The 21,577-nt window shown below is 52.4% G+C and overlaps 1 protein-coding gene across 1 annotated transcript in view; it reads right to left on the reverse strand.

The window, feature by feature from the left end:
• LOC131196344 (microtubule-actin cross-linking factor 1, isoforms 6/7-like) overlaps nt 1-7,426 on the reverse strand; it is a 48,986-nt gene extending 41,560 nt beyond the window's left edge. Inside the window, exons 1-6 of the mRNA XM_058179043.1 lie at nt 7,066-7,426; nt 5,942-6,641; nt 4,583-4,741; nt 3,271-3,431; nt 2,287-2,446; nt 2,053-2,137 (exon numbers count right to left, since the gene is read on the reverse strand). Of these exons, the coding sequence (XP_058035026.1) occupies nt 2,053-2,137; nt 2,287-2,446; nt 3,271-3,431; nt 4,583-4,741; nt 5,942-6,409 (1,033 nt within the window). The 5' untranslated portion in view covers nt 6,410-6,641; nt 7,066-7,426. The remainder of the gene's footprint in view (nt 1-2,052; nt 2,138-2,286; nt 2,447-3,270; nt 3,432-4,582; nt 4,742-5,941; nt 6,642-7,065) is intronic.
• Nucleotides 7,427-21,577: the final 14,151 nt, after the last annotated feature.

Below are 21,577 nucleotides of genomic sequence, written 5' to 3' on the forward strand. Positions count from 1 at the left end.
AGAAATCCCGACTGTGGGTGACCCTCTCATGAGCTATTCCGGGGACGGTTAGGCTCGCTAAATGGAGTCCCGTCATGACGTGACCAGGATGTGAGCGACTATTCCAGAAACAGCCTCACGTGATGCAGGAGACGTGACCGGCCCTTCTCCCCAGAAGCTTTTGTGACCAGCTCCATGGAGGCATGGGCTGCTAACACAGGAAGCAAACCAGGAGAGGGAAAAGACCCCAAATGGAGCAGGGTGGGGGGAGGGAAGCTGAGGACCAACCAGCTTCATCCCTCTTGGGCTTCTGTGTTATGTTCTCCCTGGCCCAGGGGCGGAACAACTTTTAGCAGCTGCATTTAGTCACCATCAGCCGGATAGGGGGCATTAGCTGGGTCCACGGCAATGCCACCTCTCCAGGCCCCGACTTCAAGTTCCTGAACATTCAGAGGGCGGGTCTCGTGCTCTTCTGCCTCAGAAGGGTGGAAACGGCCACTGGTTTGGGGCAGCTGTCCTCCTTCTCTGAGCTTCAAGAGCTGCATGAACCCCAAGGCCTCCACTGCTGTTCTAAATGCTGGTTTGCAAAGTGAGAGGCAATGAAAAGATCTAATGGAGGGCAACTCCTCTAAAAACCCCTCCCTGGAGGAGAGGTGGGTGCGATCTCCTGGGGCAGGGGATGCCCGTGGCACGAAGGCAGCCTGTGCTTCCTCTACCAGCAGACTGGATGTTGCTCAGCGCAGGCTCAGGGTCTTTCTTGGGAGGCTTGTGTGATAGGCAAAGGGTGGGCTCAGGGGTGAAATGTAAAATTTGTTACTACCAGTTCTGTGGGCACGGTTTGATGGGGGGGGGTAATGTGACTGGGTGGGCATGCCCAACTTTTTTTTTTTTTTACATTTAAAAGCATTTTTTCTACAACCTCTTTGGCCGAAGAGGTTGTAAAAAAATGCTTTTAAAAGGTTATGGTGATCAGGCAACTCAGCTGGGATCACCAGGGGAGCCTTTTAAAGCTTTTTTTACAACCAGTTCGGCCAAAGAGGTTGTAGAAAACATGCTTTTAAAAGGTTCTGGTGATCAGGCAACTCAGCTGGGATCACCAGAGAAGCCTTTTAAAAGCTTTTTTTTTACAACCTCTTCGGCCAAAGAGGTTGTAGAAAAAATGCTTTTAAAGGGTTCTGATGATCCCAGCTGAGCCGCACGATCATCAGAGGCTTTTTTCTTACATTTAAAAACATTTTTTTGGCCGAAGAAAAAGTGCTTTTAAAAGTAAAAAAACAACAACCTCTGATGATCGCGCAACTCAGCTGGGGTGGGGGGCCAGGGATTTTTGCTACCGCTTCTCTGAACCACCCGTCGCCATTGCTACCGGATCAGGTGATCCGGTCCGAACTGGGAGCATTTCACCCCTGGGTGGGCTACACTGGGGGAATGTAAGCAATAGGTTAATCGGACCCTTTCTAGACGGGAGAAGGCTGGGAGCCTAGGAAGGGAGCCAAGGCATCTGCAGGCTTGCAGGGGAAGGAAAGAAAGCCAATAAAGGCAAAGTTGGCTCCTGCCCATACAATGCTCTGGCTAAAGACATCTTAACTCTCCATAAAACCCGACAAAAAAGACCACCTAACTCTCCGCCTCCACCCGCAACACCTGTGACATTGTGCCTCAAGGAGAACCGGAGCCCCCCGAGAGGGATTTCCCCGCAGGCTGATTCCCAGCCAACCCAAATGCACGAAATCCTGGAGGGCAAGCGGGATGGGGAGGGGCCCCTTCAGCGCAGCCCCTTCCATGGCTCTGCACTGGATGGAGCCCAACTTTGATCACAAGCAGCAGCCCTGGGTCCCTTGGCTCTGCAACAGATCACGGAGGAGCCAGATGCCCTGGGGGAACGGATCGGGTCTCGCACCTCAGAGAGCTTGGGACAAGGACCTTGTGGATCTGGAAGTGGCTTTGCTGCAGGGAGAGAGTTGCTGAGCCTTCTGCAACTCTCTGCCCCTCCCTCATGCCGCCAAGCCGCTCAAGGTCTCCACCCAGGCGGCTAAACTCAACCTCCTGCAGGTGCCTGGCGCTGCCACTTGCCTGGCACCATCTCCAAGAGCCGCCTTCCACATTCCAGGACCTCTTCCAGTTCGGCTGGCTTGGACTGAACTTCCCTGCGCAGATCCTGGAGGAAAGCAAGTGCCCAGGTGACACCAGGTGGCCTTGTGGCCCTTCCCGCTCCCTGATCAGAGAACAGAGCCCCCCATCATTCAGGGCTCTGCCCATCCTCCTCCTCCTCCCTTGGGCTTCCTTCAAGCTTTCCCTGCAACGTGCCTGAATCTGCTGGTGGGCATCTTGGCTTTGTGCTAGGCTCCCAGGGGCTCCCCAGAGTTGGGCCAGTTTCTGCTCTGTCAAGCTCAGCCAGTCTTGGAAAGCCTCAACCAACTCCTGGAAGACACTGGCAGCAGGGACAATTTGCTGCAGGCAGCTGTGCCTGTGGAAGAGGACAGGGAGATGGGGAGCAGGGGGCCCCAGCAGAAGCCCACCAAGGAAGGCCTCCCTCCTGCCCTCTAGGACACTCAGAGCCACCGGCAGGGACGTTCCAGGAAGATGGGCTGGAGGGCATGTCACAGAAAGGCCAGGTGGGGCACCAGCCTAGGCGGACTCCCTCACCCTTTTCTTCCTTTGCCTTCCCTCTGCAGGAAGACCCTGAAGGGGCTCAGGGAAATTGCCCCTCTTCAGCCAGGCTGGGAGAAGAGCAAGGAACCGGATTCCTGGGGAGGCATTTATGCCACATGGGGGCCAAGGAGGAGAAAGACCCAGCCGGGCTTGCAAGGCTTTCACTCTGGGTAGGAGATTCACATCCTGGGCAAAGTCAGGCTACCCTCCCCGCTTTTGCCCACTAAGGCTTGGCACAAACACCTATAGCAGAGACCACCACAAATCTTGGGCTGCTCCGAAATGTTCTGGGGTTTTGTTCAGATGAAGCAAAACATGCCCTCCTGCTCTTTGGCTCTTCCACGGCTGGGAAATTATCAGAACCCTGGATTCTGCTGGGACAATAGGAACCAAGGGTGGGCTAAAAAAACCCCACGCAGGCCTTGCCTGTGCACACGCCTCTGAATGAAAGGCCCAAAGTGGGTTTGCAGGACATGCCAGGTCTGGTTGATACGTGCTGCATGAAGCAGGAAAAGGCCCACCAGGTTTTGCAAAGGTGGACGCTAAGACCAGCAAGTGAACAGCATTAGGGTGGGGAGGGCAAAGGAGCTCCTTCTTTCCCTCCCCCCCCCACCCCGAGATAGGGTTGGGTCTCTCTACCTGGCTTCGGCCTCCTGGACCAGGATCGCCCACTTCTCCTGAAGGCTGGCGAGGCCCCTGGGCTGCTCCAGTCCCTCGGCAGCACCGGCAGGCTCAGCAGAGAGTGGATGGCAAAGGCAGCCGATGTGTGGGATGCGCTCCTCCAGCAGACGCAGCAAAAGCTGGGGGGAGCAAAGCAACCAGTGGGCCTCTCAGTGGGCAGCCTCATCCCCTCTTGCTGCAGAGCCCTCTCAAGAACCCGCCAGGAGCTGTTGATGCCACTCAGTCTCGCACTCAACGGGAGCCAGAGTCATGCGGCTTACCAGCCTTATCCCAATGTAAACAGCCTCCCCCATTATTGCTTCCCACTGTGACTCCCAAATGGGAGGCCAGGCCCCTTGCCAGGCCCTTCCCTGGCAGCCAGACAGGTTCAGAGGCTGCAACCCAACCAGGCTGTTCCCCAGCCATGGCTGCAGTGGAGGATTAGGTTAACCCTAACCTTAACCCTAAAGGGACGCGGTGGCTCAGGGGCTAGGACGTTGAGCTTGTCGATTGAAAGGTCGGCAGCTCAGCGGTTCGAATCCCTAGTGCTGCCGTGTAACGGGGTGAACTCCCGTTACTTGTCCCAGCTTCTGCCAACCTAGCAGTTTCGAAAGCACGTAAAAATGCAAGTAGAAAAAATAGGGACCACCTTTGGTGGGAAGGGAACAGCGTTCCGTGCGCCTTTGGCGTTGAGTCATGCCGGCCACGTGACCACGGAGACGTCTTCGGACAGCACTGGCTCTTTGGCTTTGAAAAGGAGATGAGCACCGCCCCCTAGAGTCGGCAACGACTAGCACATATGTGCGAGGGGAACCTTTACCTTTAACCTTAACCCTAACCCTGGGCAGCTCTCAGGTATGAGCTTAGAGCAGCTGATTGCCCTGCAGTCAAGGGAGGCCAGACTGAGCCTCTTCCCAGCCCCACCTCCTTTCCTGGGCTTGTAGGAAAGCTCCTGTCCTGGAACGGCTTTGGAATAGCCTCTTCTCCACGGCTCTTTACAACATAGGTGTGAATCATACTGGGTATAGCATTTTATATTAAAATTACATATCATTTCGAAATGGTAAAAGGCTCCCAAGCTGCATGGGTCATCTGGTGAGGTACCAAGTCATAACAAGAAGGATGGTGATCATGGTGATGATGAGGTTCCAGGAGAGCCATTTTTGGGCACAACAGCTCTGCAGGTTCCAGCTGACCTGCATTCAACCCCCCCCCCCAACCCACAGCAACCTATGCCAAGATGCAGCTACTTCCAAAGCTCCAGGTGCGAAAGCTGCCGCTCTCTGCTCACCTTTTGCTCCTGCAGCTGCGCCTTCACAACCTTGGCTTCCCCCGAAGGAGGTTTCTGGTGGCCCATGAGGGCCTCCACTTCACTGACCCAGGCACCCAGTTTCCCTGCGGTCTCTAGGGTCAGCCCAGCGCCCTGCATGCCTCCTGGGAGGGCAGCTGCCTGCAGGGAGGAGAAGAGGCCTCACTTAGCACAGCTCTCCCAAAGGAGGGGGGGTGTTTGGCCCCTACAATCCCCTCATTCCCAGCAGCTCCCCCTAAGGGGAAGGCAGCTTCTGCTCCTCAGCCCCACCTGCTCCAACCATTTTGTCGTATTTTCCCCTCTCCAGGTTTGGCAGTGCTGCGCCTGGGGCAAAGATGGCCAACAAGGCTTTACCTGGACAGGTTAAACTTATCATGTGAATGCGATCACTGGCTCTTTGCAGAACATTCTAATGTGTTTGGGGATGGTGTCTGGTTCTTCAGTCAGAGCTGAGAGGCTGGTTGGAGCCCAAAAGCCATGCTGGGGGTTATTTAGGGCTACCCTATTCTGTTCTTGACCAGCCTATGGTCCAAAAACATGGCCATGATGGGATCCCCACAAGGGACCCCTCCAGGTTCCTAACTCTGAAGCACATGGCAGAAGGGGGAGGAAGGTACAGAACCAGTGGCTGCCCCCCCACAATGCACCCATGGGCTGACACACACCCCCACACACACACTGCAGGACCAGGGCCAAGGCGGACAGAAGCCTCCTTCTGGAACCATCTTACCTGCCCTCCAGCCCAGCTCCCCACCTGGTAGCAGTTGGCATCACCAACCCTGTGAGAGGAGGCAGAGGCATCCCCGGAGCTCCCTCTGCACAGGTTGGCAAGAGGCCCCTCTTCTGCTCTGAAGGTGCCACCCAATTCCATGGTCTGACCCTCGGCCACTGGGCACAGTTCTCTGCTCCCAAAGCAAACCCCTCTCTGCTTTGGATTAGGTGGGGCTGGGGGCCTTCTTGGGGCCGTCTCGCCAGAGCGAGAGGAGGGTGGGCAGTGACTTGGCCAGGGGAGGGAACCATGTCCAGCAGCCTGCCGGTCCACTTGCAATCTAGCCCATGCCTTCCTGGAAGGAAGAGCAGATGCCTGGATCTTGGGGAGGTCCCTTGCCAGGGGCTTCTGGTCCTGTTTCGGAAGCCTCTCTGAGCGAATGAGCCACTTAGTGGCTGTGGCCACCCCAGCTGTGCAAGAGCCACAGCCACCTTATCTTGGCTGCAAGCCAGTCTGGCAGCAATGGGAAGGGCAGGCATAGCACATAGCCAAAGGACTGCCTTACAGCCCCTTGCCCAGAGTGCCGGGGCTGGGGCAGAAAGGGTGGGGTTGCAGGCATGGTGCCTATTGACCTGGGGCAGGGCTTCTCGGACATCAGCCAGCACCTTCACCATCCTGGTCACCTTGTCCCCACCGGGGTACTCGGTCACTTCCACGATCTCAGTCACCACTGTCTCCGTCACTTCCGTCACTTCCGTCACCTCCCTGCTGGTGCGCAACTTCCAGTCCCAGCTGGCCCCCAAACTCTTGGGCGAGGTCCAGGGGGCCACGGCTCCCTCCTTTTGAGTTTGGAGGGGGCAGCAATTCCGCAGCTTAAGGTCCAGATTGTTTTGCTTGGGAAGGGGGCTGCTCTTTGCAGCCCCCTCCAGGGCCACGTTCCAGCCATTCTCGATCACCTGTGGGCTGAGGCAAACCTTCTCTGGGGACCCTGCGCCATCCTCCTCCTTGTTCAGGGTGGCCGAGCTGGGCTCCTTCAAGAGGTCTTCTGGTCTGGGGCTTTTCTCCCCCAGGCAGCTGGGCCTGCTGACAGAGTTGCCCATGGCCAGCGGGCAGGAAGGGGCCGGGCTGCCGCTCAAACCAGAGGAGCAGCCGCAGCAGCCACCAGCCTCTAAGGGGCGGAACCGGACAGGCTGGAGGCCGGGTGGCGTTTCCCTTGCCCCAGGCCATGGGGGCTCATGGCTGCTCAAGCGGGGAAGAGCCCCGCGCGGCTTCCACCGTCTGCTTTGCTCGGGAGGCTTCGAGTCCCAGCTGAGCGCCTGGCTGGGCCCGCACCTGCTTAGGAAAAAGCGACTTATTGAAGGGGAAGCGCCAGGACAGGCGTCGCGAAGCCCGCACCCGGGTCGGGCAGGGACGCGGACTTGCAGGGAAGCCCACCACTACGAGGCTCGTCCGCACAATAGGCTGACCGCCCACCCCGGCCGCCCAAAGGCTGCGCTGCCTCCGCCCCCCCCCCCCAGCTCAATCGCGCTTCTTTGCTGGGCGGCGGCTTCCAGCTCATCCGCCCCACGAACGAAGCTGGCGGTGTGAACTAGACAATCGGCCGCGCCTCCCCGCCTGGCCTTCCTCGCTGGGCGCTGCACCGGCGGCTCCGCCCTGTCCAGCTCCGTTCGCCGCCACTTCCCACGAACTTCCCGGGAGACGGCTGGAGCGAGGGGCGGGCGGGAGCGCGCGTGGGCCCGGCCTGCGCTCGGCTTACCTTCTTGGCGAGGCGCAGAGACCGTCCGGAACCCCCACCCGGCGATTCGGCGTCTGTTGCTCAAGGAGCAGCTACCCCGCCCGCTCCGCCGACTCAGCGGCACCTCAGGGCATCCCAGGGGCGGTCCGGGCAGGCCGAGAGACCCCCATCCGAAGGGGCGGCGGGTGCAAAGCCGACTTGCAGCGGCTGCCCCGCCCCTCGGGCGAGGCTCGCGGCCGCGGCCGCCCAGGCTCGGCAGCAGCAGGTTGCGTGGAGGAGGGGGGCGGGGGTCCCCCCGTCCCCTGCCCTCCCCTGTCTTGCCCTCCGCGCACGAAGACGAGCCGCCGTCTGGCCTGAACTCGTCGCTCCCGCGCTAACGCCCCAGATCCGTCACTGGGGAAACACCACGGGGCTCCCAAGCACGCCGGGGGGGGGGCCGGCGGCGGCTGGGGAGGGAGGGGGCGGGCGCCTGGACCACCAAGGCCCGCAGCCACGACGGCTCTCCAAGCAACGCAACTGACCCCCGGCCCCGGCAAGGCCCCCGCCAGCCCCGGAATCTGAGGTCGGCGGAGCCCGCCCAGACGCTACCCGGCCCGCGAAGATCCCGGAGCCGAAGCCAGGAAAGCGAGGTCGCCCCTTTCCCCTCGCCGGCAACTACACAACAGCTTCTCTCAGAGACCTGCAGCAACCCGGGGCTCAGCCGGCGACCCCCCCGACAGGCGAGCCGCAGTGCCCCGGAGCCGCGCTGGGCAGAGTCGAAGCCTGGGGGGGGTGAGGTGCACGGGGTTTATCTGAGTCCGGCTTTGCCCCTCAGGGCTAAGCGGGCTGGGCACAAATACCAGGGAAGATCCCTGCCCGTCCATGGCAGCATTGCCAATTCCCCACCACCACAAGACAGGTCCTCATGGCAACTGGCGGTTTGCAGTCTGAAGATCCCCCCCCTCGAGGCTGTCCCCTGGAAAGCCACCCCAAAGCAGCAGAGCTCCCCCAAACGTTGTCAGCCTATCCTGCCACACCCAGCCAAGCCTGTCCTTTTTCTTATGCTGAACCCACACAAAATAAAGCTACCGTCTGGAAATCTTGAAACATTTTTCCACTCCTTCAGACTTTAAGGTAAAGGCCAGAACTCAGATACCCAGCCATGGACTCCCCAATGTGTCCTAGGATAATACACTAGTACAGATACCCCAAACCCATGAAAAAACACTGCACAGACACCCCTAGATAATGTACAGCAACATAGCACTGGATGTCTCTGGGGCCTGGAGGCAAAAGCATCGGATTAATGCTTGCAAGAACTACCATAGGTATGTCTAGCCTAATGAAGAGAAGGACTGGGGGGACATGATAGCAACCTTCCAATATTTGAGGGGCTGCCACAAAGGAGGGGGTCAGCCTGTTCTCCAAAGCACCTGAAGGCAGGACAAGAAGCAACAGATGGAAACTAATCAAGGAGAAAAGCAACCTAGAACTAAGAAGAAATTTCCTGACCTTGAGAACAATTAACCAATTGCCTCCAGAACTTATAGGCGTTCCATCAGTGGAGGTTTTCAAGACTGGACAACTATTTATCCAAATTGTATAGGATCTCCTCTCATGGGTGGGGGGGGTTGGACTAGATGATCTCCAAGGTCCCTTATTCTGTAATTCTGGGGTGCTTTTGCCCACAAACTAAATAATCAGCAAAACTTCCTCTTCGGCAAAAGCCTCAGCAGGCCAGGAGAGGCTGGGCAAGGCCTTGGGCACAGCAGACAAAGGAGAGAAAGTTGCCCTTGTGAAGATGGTGGTGGGTAACATGGAGGGACTGAGAAGTTGCTCTCAGCACCATATTCCTCCACATGCTCTCCCCAGATTCTCCAGCAATGCAGGGGTGAAATCTAAAAATTTTCCCTACCGGTTCTGTGGGCGTGGCTTAATTGGTGGGCATGGCTTGGTGGTCAGATGACTGGGTGGGCGTGGCCAATAACAATAAATAATAAAAATAATAAACAAAGTATACAAAACAATAAGAGGTACCAAAAACCAACTTTCACACTTTATAGACACACAACACAACTGACTCACACACAATGTAAAAGCAGCTGCATTTCACCCAAAATGGCCCCTGCAACATGGAGGAACCTAACACATCCACAAAAAGCTCAAAAACCAACTTTCACACTTTACACACACACAAAACACAACTAACTCACACACACACACACAAAATGCCACATACAGCTTTGTGAGATTTTGTGTGTTTGTGTAGTTAGAGTGAAACGCTACAGAAACACACCAAATATCAGAAAGCTGCACAAATATTTTATTTTATTATTTTATTTTATTTATATTTTTTAGATCAGGGGTCTCCAACCTCAATAACTTTAAGGTTTAAGGTTTTCCCAGAGTTCCTCAGCCAGCAAAGCAGGCAGATTCAGTTGCTGACTGAAGAAATAGATTTCAGGCAGGCAGATTCAGTTGCTAGCTGATGCAGCTGATGTAAAACATGGCTTTCCCAGTCGGAAAGGAGCAGTTAATTAGGTAAGAGCCTTATGGCAGTCCAGAACCTCTTAAAAGGAGGTTTTCTACAAGCTCTTCGGCTGAAGAGCTTGTAGAAAACATGTTTTTTAAGGTTCTGGTGATGAGGAACTCAGCTGGGATCGCCAGAGGAGCCTTTTAAAACTTTTTTTTTGCAACCTCTTCTGCCAAAAAGGTTATTAAAAAAAAAACTTTTAAAGGGTTCTGACGATCTCAGCTGAGCCGTGGGATCCTCAAAGGCTTTTTTTTAACTTTTAAAGGCATGTTTTCGGCTGAAGAAAAAGTGCTTTTAAAAGTTAAAAAAAAAACCTCTGATGATGGTGCGGCTCAGCAGAGGCAGGGGGCGGGACCAGGGATTTTTGCTACCGATTCTCTACCTGCCATTCAACTACCTGCCATCGCTACCGGATTGGGCAAGCCGGTCCGAACCCGGAGCATTTCACCCCTGCAGCAACGTATTGGATGCCAGGCTTAGAAAGAATGACCTCAGGCTGCATCTGCACCGAATTTCCCCAGGAGCCCCACCAAGGGCATTGCCCACCTTCTTCCAACCAGCCAATGGGGGGGAGGGGAGTCCTCAAACAAGGCCAGGAGAAGTTCAGGTTTCATGCCTCTGTGCTGCGCCCTTCAGCCACCAGCACTCCCGACGACAGGAAAAGGCCACCCTAAAGATAGCTCCATCAGCCTCCCAGGAAGAATCCTCTTCAAATCCGGAGGGGGCTTCAGCCTGTCCCAGCCCCTTGGGGCCCACTGCTTCTAGGACTTCTCTGCTCTTCTCTGCTCAGGACTCTTTCCAGAGACCTTTGCCTGCTCATATGCCTGCCTCCCTTAGAAGGATGGCATGAGTGGCACAGGCTGTGCAGTCCTGCACTTCTCAGCTCCACCCTTGCATATGGACTTCCTCCCATTCCAAAGCAAATTCTCACAACCAACCAGAACAGCAAGGCAATTAGCCCAACATGGGAACCGTGATGCTGTACACCATCATCTGCCAACAAAGCCTCCCTGGATTCTGCACAGAACAAACGGCAAATTTAGCACACACAAAACGGTGTGGCCGTTTCTTTCTAATGTAAGGTGATTCTCTTGCACAACTATCCTATTTCTGTATGTAACTTGAGGTATCCGAGTTGCATTCCAAGTAGCAGAGCCAAAATTTCCAGTTTTCCGCAGATATTCCAATGGTGCTTGGTGTACAGAATGTGCCTCAACAACAGTTCTAATTGGATTAGAAGGGAAAATTTTACTCTATGTTTGGTTTATGTATAACAATACCTTGTGATTGACCCGGGAAGCGGGGGGGAGTGGGTTTTGAGGGGGGAGGGGGGGGGAAAGGGGGAAAATGTTTTTGTTTGTTAAAACTTTTTCAATTAAAAAAAAAACGGGGGGAAAAAAACAGTTCCAGGTTTTGTATGTTTCTTTCCTAGGGGCAGATAATCAGCAGATACTGAAAGATGTACATTGCCATGCTGTAAAAACAGATTTCTATAAAACTGTACGTGATAAATTACAAGTTATTTTTGTGATTAGCAGCCCACAATCTATAAGGTAGACCCAAATGTGTTCAGGAAGCAAAATCTTTGTTGTCACAACAAAACCTGTGGAGGGAAGGCGGGGAATTGAGTGACGTATTAAGGTGAGAGCAGTTAAAATCTAAGCTCACTGCAAATGCAGCCCAGGGCAGGTGTGATCTTTCAGGCTGAGTGAGGGAGTGACTATGTTCCTTCGAATCATTGTTTACTCCTAGCAACCACACAGAGAGAATATTTTTTATATCCCTTGGTCTCTGACCTTTGAGGTCTTCCAACACAGCACCCATTTCCAGGATAACTGTGTCCATCTTCCTTGTGTTGGTCATCCTCTCCTTCCACCTTTTCCAGAGGTTACAGCCTTTTCTAAAGAGAGAGAGAGATTCTATAATATAACATAACATAACATAACATAACATGACATGACATAACATAACATAACATAACATAACATATTACATTATATTATATTATATTATATTATATTATATTATATTATAGAATCTCTCTCTCTCTTTAGAAAATGCTGTAACATAATGTATCCAAAATTGAGCCTGGTCATTGGTGCTTCAAATGACTTGATTGGTCTGATGATGCACCCGTTTGTTTCCTTGGCTGTCCACCCTTTTCTCAAGAGTCTTCTTCAACGCCAAAGTACAAAAACACCAGTATCATCTTATCCAGCTTTTTCAGATCCGACTTCACTTCCACAGAGGGTCAACAGGGAAGGCCATGGTTGCATGTTCTGACTAGACCTACCAAAAGTCCAACCACATAGAGCATGTTCTGCTGCTATAACTAGATCTGCCCAGCATCTGGAGACGTCTGTGGGAAAGAGCTATATGGAAGGCAAAGTCCAGGTAGAGCTGAAGCTGTTCTTGGGCAGAGCAGGAAGTCATGGCATCCCTCCTGCTCAGGAGCAGAGTCTTGCTCCAACCAGTCGGGCAGCCTCTCTTCTGTGACATCCTCCCAGCGACGCAGGGTGAGCAGCTTCTCCGCCATGCCACAGCCATAGCCATCGTTCCACTTCTACTTCCACAGGGAAATACTGGCAGGAATTTCCCTAAGTAAAAGCAGCCTAAATCTTCCATGCCAGATCAGAAGTCCAGGCGCCGGTACAGCCTGGCTTCCTCCAGGGTGGGATTTTGGCTCTGCACCGCGGGCCCACATTTGCCCGCTCTGGTTGTGTTCCTCTGCAGGGCTGGCCACCACTCAGCCTCTGCTTTGCCAACAGGTATGGCTGGCTGGGGTTGGCCCAGCATAGTCTCCATGTTCTGACAACTGCCTGCTGCTCTCCACAGCTCTTCCTGGCGCTCCTAGGGGGAAAAAAAGGATTCCTGTTGGATCAGGAACCTGGCTCTGCCTCCAGACCTGAGCAAGGGAAGCCAGGCATTGTGTGGCTGCTGGTCCTCCTGGTCCTCCTGTCCCACGATGGGCTTGTCCACACAAAGCCCGGCCATGCGTGTTGACCTGTGACCTCAGGGATGCAGGGGAGGGTCTCTGCCCCCGTTGCCCAATGAAGACCTCAGATGCAGGGTGGACTACATGCCCCAACATTGCAGCCTGTACAGTGGCCAGCATCAAATGGAGAAAGGGGGTGCAACCTGATTGCCGGAGGCAGAACCCCTAGGGGAAGGGTGCTTGGTGGTGGCCTTCAAGACAGCCCTGCCTGAGAACGGGGGCTCTTCTTCCTCAGGATTTGGGGAGACCCAGGTGGGCTACGCCTCTTGAATCTTGAAAGATGGGTGGCTATGCCCCAGAGGTATGTTTTCCAAAAGGCAACTGGACTTCCTTGCTTTTTTATTTTGAAAACATTTCATTTCTCATCCAGGAAGCTTCTTCAGTTCTGATGGGTGGGGAATGGAAGGATTTATATTCCTTGCAATCATCTGGCTGCGAATGAAAGTTGAGGCCACTTGGAGATTTATCTGTATCCTCAGAGTCACCTGAATCAGAATGCCAAAAAAAAAAAAAGGGTCTGCAAGCATCCGGGGGTGGTGGTGGTGGATGTCTCGGCAAGCTGCTTTCACACCTCCCTTCCCTCTGGTCTGTCTCTGAAGCTGCTGTGGCCAAGGTCAAGCCCCCAAGGTCAACAGGATCCCCAGGGAAAAGTGTCTGCAGAGGAAAAAAACACATGCCACATGTATGGATAGAGGGAAGACCTGGCAAGCAGTAGAAGTCAAGCCCACCAGAGCGTGAGTCAGGGAGAAGGACCTTCCTTGAATTGGCATCTCATAATGTGAGTCCTAGAATGTCAGTTGGCCTTGGAATTCTGTCAGTTGAAGTCCACATTGCCGCAGTTGAGAAGCGCTGCTCTAGTCCAAGCAGGAAATGCAGAATGTCAGGGTCAGAAGGGAGAACATTGACTCAGCCATCCTGGTTTGATGCTGCCTGACCAATTGCCTAAGGGGAGTGATATGGTGACAACCATATCAATCTCCCCTTATAAAAAATATTAAATAAAAAATTGCATGCTCAATCGCCTGTATTTGAAATGACTCTCACTGAAAAGAGAGCTCCGATACATTTGCAGAAGCCTGAAGAATTTCTGTTTGTGGGACTAACAGACACCTGTTGGACTTTGCTCTGCTCCTAAATTAATTAATTAATTAATTAATTAATTAATTAATTTATTTATTTATTTATTTATTTATTTAGTCAAACACAACAATGTATATAAGTATGAGCATGAAATAACCACACAAAATGAATACAACCAAAGGGAACTTTAGGACAGGAACAGTAGGCATGCTGGTGCTCTTATGCACGCCCCTTACAGACCTCTTAGGGTGAGGTCAACAGTAGACAGTCTCAGGTTAAAGTTTTGGGGATTTTGGGATGAGACCACGGAGTCAGGGTTTCTCTTCAGATCCAATGGGACTGAAGCCAAATCCTGAAGCTTTGACTGCTGTTGGTGTTGCTGTATTTGTCAGAGATTTTCTGCAGATCAGGAGCTGCACTAGTTTAGTGGAATCCAATGGGAAATGGGGCTGCCCCCAGTTTGCATTCATACCCTGGCTGGCTCGCCTATCACTGCACGTGAGAATGAGCAAGCCAGCAAGGGAAAAACCTGCAGGGTGAGGCTGCTAACCCAGCACTGCTCTGGCCACCATCCCTGGTAGCCTAGGAAAACTCTTCCTTTATGCGGCCTCATTTCAGCCACCTCCCTTGCTGAGTTACGAGGTGTCCTTTGGCCAGAATTCCCAGCTGAATAGGTGAGAGTCCATACCCTTGTCCCCCAAAGGTGTCTGTCACTGAAGTGGGGTAAAGATTGGCCAAGAGGCTTGATTCCCACCCACCCCCACACACACTTTGCCACTTCCTGCCTCTGCCTCCTCGCCAGATGAGAGGTCCTTCAAGACCTTCCTGAGTAAGGAGGAGCCAGAGAGCCCTTGCAGAGCTGCTGAGAGGAATGTTCTCGACATCTGCTGGATAAAATTACTTGACCTCACTTGGAGTTGGACTCTTGTGGGTGATGGGGGACCTTGTTGCTCTTGAGGAAGCAGGCAGGGTCCTTGTGGCTGGCAGCTCCGCCCTCCTGGTTGCTTTAGGCCTCCTGGGAGGTGACCTTGATCAGGTCCAGCCTTGGACCCTACAGCAATGGAGAATGTTTGTCCAATTTCTACCCTTGATCCCCTTTTAGGGAAGAGAGGGCGGCTGGCGCATGGCTCCAAAGGGTCCTGGATGAAGCCAGTTATAAACCGGTCTGGGTTCAGGCCAGTCACAGCACTGAAGTGGGGCTGACCGTCTGGAGGGTCAGGGATGGTTGCCCTCTCAGTGGCTTTTGCTACCATCCAGCACAGGGTCCTTCTGGGCCAGCTTCGGGGTGGGAAGGGGGAGGCTCTGTGGTTCTACTCCTTCCTCCGAGACCAGGGTTGGTAGGAGGGCAGGGTCAGGCCCCAGGGCCATGCAAGATAGGGTGTCTTGGGGCCCGAGCCTCTGGCCTCTCCTTTCCAATGAGAGACCCTTGGGAGGGAACTGTCTGGTGAGGCCTGGTATTCATTGTGTGATATGAATTCCACTTGTGGGGGGGCGCTGGCGGTGCTGGCTGACAGTCTGGCCCTTGTGAGGGTTTGGCTGGGGAGGGGCCGGCTCCAACTCAGTCCTGGCAAGACAGTGGGGTTTTGATTCATGGCGATGCGTCATTACAGATTAACAGAGTCAGAAGGGACCTTTTAGGTCATCTAACAGATTAACAGAGTTGGAGGGACCTTATAAATCATCTAGTCTAACCCTCTGCTCAAACAGGAGACCTTACACCATGGCTGACAAATGGCAGTCCAATCTTTTCTTGAAAGCTTCCATTGATGAAGCTCCCACAGCTACTGAAGGCAAGTTCTGTTCCACTGGTTGATTGTTCTGTCAGAAAAATTCTCCTTATTTCTAGGTTGAATTTCTCCTTGGCCAGTTTTCATCCATTATTCTTTGTCTGGCCTTCAGGTGCCTTGGAAAATAGCTTGACCCCCTCCTCTCTGGGGCAGCCCCTCAGATATTGGAATACTGCTATGATGTATCTTCTGGTCCTTCTCTTCACTAGACTAGTCATGCCCAGTTCCTGTAACCTTTCATGTTTTATCCTCCAGTCCCCTAAACAACCTGGTTGCTCTCCTCTGCACTTTTTCTAGAGTCTCAGCATTCTTTTTATAGTGTAGTGACTGAAACTGGATGCAGTACTCTAGGTGGGGTCTTACTAGCGCTTTATAGAGTGGTATTAGTACCTCGACCTTGATTGTATCCCTCTGTTAATGCAACCTAGGATAGCTTTTTTGGCTGCCATTGCACACGGCTGGCTCATATTTAAGCCATCTTTGGCTTAAATCATCTTTGTTTTTTATCTTTGGCTCTAGATGGGTGGCATTTCCCTGGAAAGCACAATTGGGGGAAGAGGGGTCCTGCTGGGCTCAGGTCTTGTTCACGGTCATTCAGGCCTCAGTCACCTCCCGTCTGGATTATTGCGATGATCTTCACATGGGGCTGCCCTTGAAGGCCAGAATGTGGCAGCTCATGCATTGATGAGTGGCCCTCATTTTACCTTTTCAAAAGCACCTTTGGGATTACCATGACCTGGATAATTGAAAATCTCCCGAGATGTTTTCTGCAAAGCACTTCTCACCAGTCGTCCCTCTTCCTTGCTGAAGGATGCCCACGGGATGCTTTCTGAGCCCATTCCTGCACCCTCCTCTCTGACAGCCCCTAAGAGCTGCTTGGCAAATGGGGAGGTGGGGGAGAGAAGGCCCTTTATTTTTATTTTATTTATTTATTTGATTTTTATACCGCCCTTCTCCTGAAGGACTCAGGGCTGTTTATAGCCAACATAAAAACAAATTTATAAATAGAATTTAAAACATTTTAAAAATCTTATTCAATTTGGCTAACCCCATTTAAAACTATAATAAAGAAGTGATAAAAAGCCCCAATTAAAACCATAGTATATTAGGCCAGCCCTGCACAGTAAAACAGAAACGTCTTGAGTTCATGGTGAAGGTCCGGAGGTCGGGGAGGAATCGTAACCCCAGAGGAAGCTCATTCCAGAGGGTAGGTGCTCGCACAGAGAAGGCTCTCCCCCTGGGGGTCGCCAGCCGACATTGTTTGGCTGACAGTACCCTGAGGAGACCCTCTCTGTGGGAGCGCACTGGTCAATGGGAGGCCATCGGCAGCAGCAGGCGGTCCCGTAAGTAACCCGGTCCTAAGTCATGGAGCGCTTTAAAGGTGAGAACCAACACCTTGAATTGCACCCGGAAGACCACCGGCAACCAGTGCAGCTTGCGCAGGAGAGGTATTATATGGGAGCCACGAGTAGCTCCCTCTATCACCCGCGCAGCTGCATTCTGGACCAGTTGGAGCCTCCGGGTGCTCTTCAAGGGGAGCCCCATGTAGAGAGCGTTACAGTAGTCCAGGCGGGAAGTGACGAGGGCATGAGTGACCATGCATAGGGAATCCCGGTCTATGAAGGGGCGCAACTGGTGTATCAGGCGCACCTGATAAAAAGTTCCCTTGGCAATGGCCGTCATATGTTCTTCTAATGACAGCTGAGCATCCAGGAGAACGCCCAAGTTGCGAACCCTATCCATAGGAGCCAATGACTCGGCTCCGACAGTCAGCGATGGAACTAGCTGGCTGTGCCGGGATGCCGGCATCCACAGCCACTCAGTCTTGGAGGGATTTTTTTTTTTTATTGAAAAAGTTTAAAAAAAACAAAAACATTTCCCCCCCCCTTTCCCCCCTCCCTCCCAGAAAACCCCCTTCCCCCCCCCCTGGCTTCCCGGGTCAATCACAAGGTATTGCTATACATAAACCAAACATAGAATAAAATTTTCCCTTCCAATCCAATTAACCTCATCCAAAGCTTTTCATCTCCCAACCCCCTCCCCATTACATAAAATAACTTCCTAATTATTCAAAGGCAATCTGATATTTCTTAATCTGATATCTGTTTTGTAAATAATCAATCCATTTTTTCCATTCAATTAAATATCTTTCCTGCGTATTGTCTTTTAAAAAAGCTGAGATTTTAGCCATCCCAGCCAAATTAATGACTTTCAGTATCCATTCTTCTATTGTAGGTACCTCTTCTTTCTTCCAGTCTTGTCCATTCAACAGTCTTGCTGCTGTTATTAAATTCAGAATCAATTTAGTCTCAATCCCTGTACAATCCGTTATAATTCCCAAAAGGAAAAATTGTGGCAGGAACTTTATCTTCTTCTTCAGTACATTTTGAATAATCCACCAAATTCTTATCCAAAAGACCTTAATTTTCTTGCAAGTCCACCAAATATGAAAATATGTAGCATCATCACAATCACACCTCCAACATTTCGCTTGGATATTAGGATACATACATGATAATTTTTTGGGATCTAAGTGCCATCTATAAAACATCTTATAAAAATTTTCCCTTAAGTTCTGTGCTTGTGTAAACTTAACATTTCTAACCCAGATTTTCTCCCATGTTTCCAACATTATTGGTTCCTGAATATTCTGTGCCCATTTTATCATACAGTCCTTTACCAAATCCTTTTCCGAATCTATTTCAAGCAACACATTATACAATCTCTTTATATGCTCCTGGGTCTGATTTCTAATTTGCTTTATTAAATTTTCTTCCCTTTGCATTATACCAATTTTTTGATCTTCTTTCCATCTAGCACTTATTTGCCCATATTGAAACCAAGTATAATTCCTCCCTTCTTTATTTAATACCTGTAATGATTTTAGTCTTGGAGGGATTGAGTCGATTGAGTTGTTCCTCCCCATCCAGACCCGCACGGCCTCCAGACACCGGGACATCACTTCAACAACCTCGTTGGGGTAGTCAGGGGTGGAAATGTACAGCTGAGTATCATCAGCGTACTGATGATATTGCACCCAAAAGCACGGATGATCTCACCCAACGGCTTCATATAGATGTTGAACAGGAGAGGTGAGAGAACCGACCCCTGCGGCACCCCACACGAGAGGTGCCTTGCAGCCGATCTCTGCCCCCTTGCCAACACCGTCTGCGTCCGGTCAGAGAGATAGGAGAACCACCGAAAAACGGTGCCCCCCACTCCCAATCTCTCCAGCCGTCGCAGCAGGATACCATGGTCGATGGTATCAAAAGCCGCTGAAAGATCTAATAGGACCAGAACAATCCCTGTCCCAAGCCCTCCAGAGATCATCCACCAACGCGACCAAGGCCGTCTCTGTGCTGTACCCAGGTCGGAAACCAGACTGGAACGGGTCTAGATAGACAGTTTCATCCAGGTACCAGGGAAGCTGTCGTGCCACCACACTCTCGACAACCTTCACCACAAAACGAAGGTTGGAGACAGGATGATAGTTCGATAAAATAGCTGGATCCAGGGAAGGCTTCTTGAGAAGGGGCCTCACCATCACCTCTTTCAAGGCGGATGGGAAGACACCCTCCATCAAAGAAGCGTTAACAATTCCCTGTAGCCAGCCTCGTGTAACCTTCTGTGTGGCCAGTACCAACCAGGAGGGACACGGGTCCAATAAACATGTGGTCGCATTCAGCCTCCCCAGTATCCTGTCCATGTCCTCGGGAGCCACAGAATCAAACTCATCCCAGATAACCTCACCAAGAACAGCCTCCGTCATCCCACCTGAATCTATTTATTTATTTATTTATTTATTTATTTGATTTTTATACCGCCCTTCTCCCGAAGGACTCAGGGCGGTGTACAGGCAGAATAAAACCAACAAAGAACAATATACAATATACAAAGTTAAAATATCAATTAAAAACTTATTAAATGAGCCTGAAAAAATTTAAGAAATTTACCATAAAACCAAAAACCCCATTAAAATTGCTAAAAATTTGAGTTTAAAATTCCATTCAAGCCAGCCCCGCGCGAATAAAGAGGTATGTTTTCAGTTCGCGACGGAATGTCCGAAGGTCAGATATCTGGCGAAGCCCGGGGAGTTCGTTCCAGAGTGTGGAGCCCCACAGAGAAGGCCCGTCCTGGGGCCGCCAGCCGACATTGTTTGGCGGACGGCACCCTGAGGAGTCCCTCTCTGTGAGAGCGTACGGGTCGGTGGGAGGCATGTGGTAGCAGCAGGCAGTCCCGTAAGTACCCAGGTCCTAAGCCATGGAGCGCCTTAAAGGTCATGACTAACACCTTAAAGTGCACCCGAGAGGCCACAGGTAGCCAGTGCAGCCTGCGCAGGAGAGGTGTTACATGGGAGCTGCGTGCAGCTCCCTCTATCACCCGCGCGGCTGCGTTCTGGACTAACTGAAGCCTCCGGACGCACTTCAAGGGGAGCCCCATGTAGAGAGCATTACAATAATCCAAGCGAGAGGTAACGAGCGCGTGAGTGACCGTGCATAAGGCATCCCGATCAAGGAAGGGGCGCAACTGCCGAACCAGGCGAACCTGGTGGAAGGCCCTCCTGGAGACGGCCGTCAAATGATCTTCAAACGACAGCCGATCATCCAGGAGGACACTCAAGTTGCGCACCCTATCCTTTGGGGCCAATAACTCACCCCCAACAGCCAGCCGCGGTTGCAGCTGGCTGAATCGGGATGCCGGCATCCACAGCCACTCCGTCTTGGAGGGATTAAGCTTGAGCCTGTTTCTCCCCATCCAGACCCGTACGGCCTCCAAACACCGGGACAGCACTTCAACAGCTTCATTGGGGTGGCCCGGGGTGGAAAAGTACAGCTGGGTGTCGTCAGCGTACTGCTGGTATCTCACCCCAAAGCCACTGATGATCTCACCCAGCGGCTTCATATAGATGTTGAACAGCAGGGGCGAGAGGATCGACCCCTGCGGGACCCCACAAGTGAGGCCCCACAAGTGAGGCCCCTCGCGGTCGACCTCTGCCCCCCCGTCAACAAGGGCCGGTTTAGCTCTGCCTGGTAAGGCCTGTTATTAAGAACACAAAGCCTGCAATTACTGCAGGTTCGAGCCCGGCCCAAGGTTGACTCAGCCTTCCATCCTTTATAAGGTAGGTAAAATGAGGACCCAGATTGTTGGGGGGGCAATAAGTTGACTTTGTAAATATATACAAATAGAATGAGACTATTGCCCTATACATTGTAAGCCGCCCTGAGTCTTCGGAGAAGGGCGGGGTATAAATGTAAACAATAATAATAAATAATAATAACACCGTCTGCGACCGGTCGGAGAGATAGGAGGAGAACCACCGATATACGGTGCCTCCCACTCCCAATCCCTCCAACCGGCGCAGCAGGATACCATGGTCGATGGTATCAAAAGCCGCTGAGAGGTCTAACAGGACCAGAGCAGAGGAATAACCCCTGTCCCTGGCCCTCCAGAGATCATCCACCAATGCGACCAAAGCCGTCTCTGTGCTGTATCCGGGTCGGAAACCGGACTGGAACGGGTCCAGATAGACATCTTCATCCAGGTACTGGGGTAGCTGTCGAGCCACAGCACTCTCTACAACCTTCGCAACAAAGCGAAGATTGGAGATCGGACGATAATTACTTAAAATAGCTGGGTCCAGAGAAGGCTTCTTAAGGAGGGGTCTCACCACCGCCTCTTTCAAGGCGGCGGGAAAACTCCTCCAACAAAGAAGCATTGATAATCCTCTGAGCCAGCCTCGTGTCACCTCCTGAGTAGCCAGTACCAGCCAGGAAGGGCACGGGTCCAGTAAACATGTCGTGGCATGGAGCCTCCCCAATAACCTGTCCACGTCCTCGGGAGCCACAGGATCAAACTGATCCCAAACAGACTCAACAAGACGTGCCTCCTCTCCCCCGCTTGGATCATCCCAAATTCGGTCCAGATCGTCCCGGAGCTGAGCAATTTTATCGTATAGATAACCACTAAACTCCTCGCCACGCCCCTGAAAAGGGCCACCCCGCACCTCGTGAGGAAGGAGGGAGGGGGCCACCCGAAACAGGGCGGCCGGGCGGTTATCTGCCGACGCAATGAGGGTGGAGGCGTAGGTACGCCTCGCCTCCCCCATTGCCACTAGGTAGGTCCTAGTATAGGACCTAACTAGTGTCCGATCAGCTTCGG

Source organism: Ahaetulla prasina, chromosome 3 (genome assembly GCF_028640845.1).
Source record: "Ahaetulla prasina isolate Xishuangbanna chromosome 3, ASM2864084v1, whole genome shotgun sequence".
Taxonomy (NCBI): Eukaryota; Metazoa; Chordata; class Lepidosauria; order Squamata; family Colubridae; genus Ahaetulla; species Ahaetulla prasina.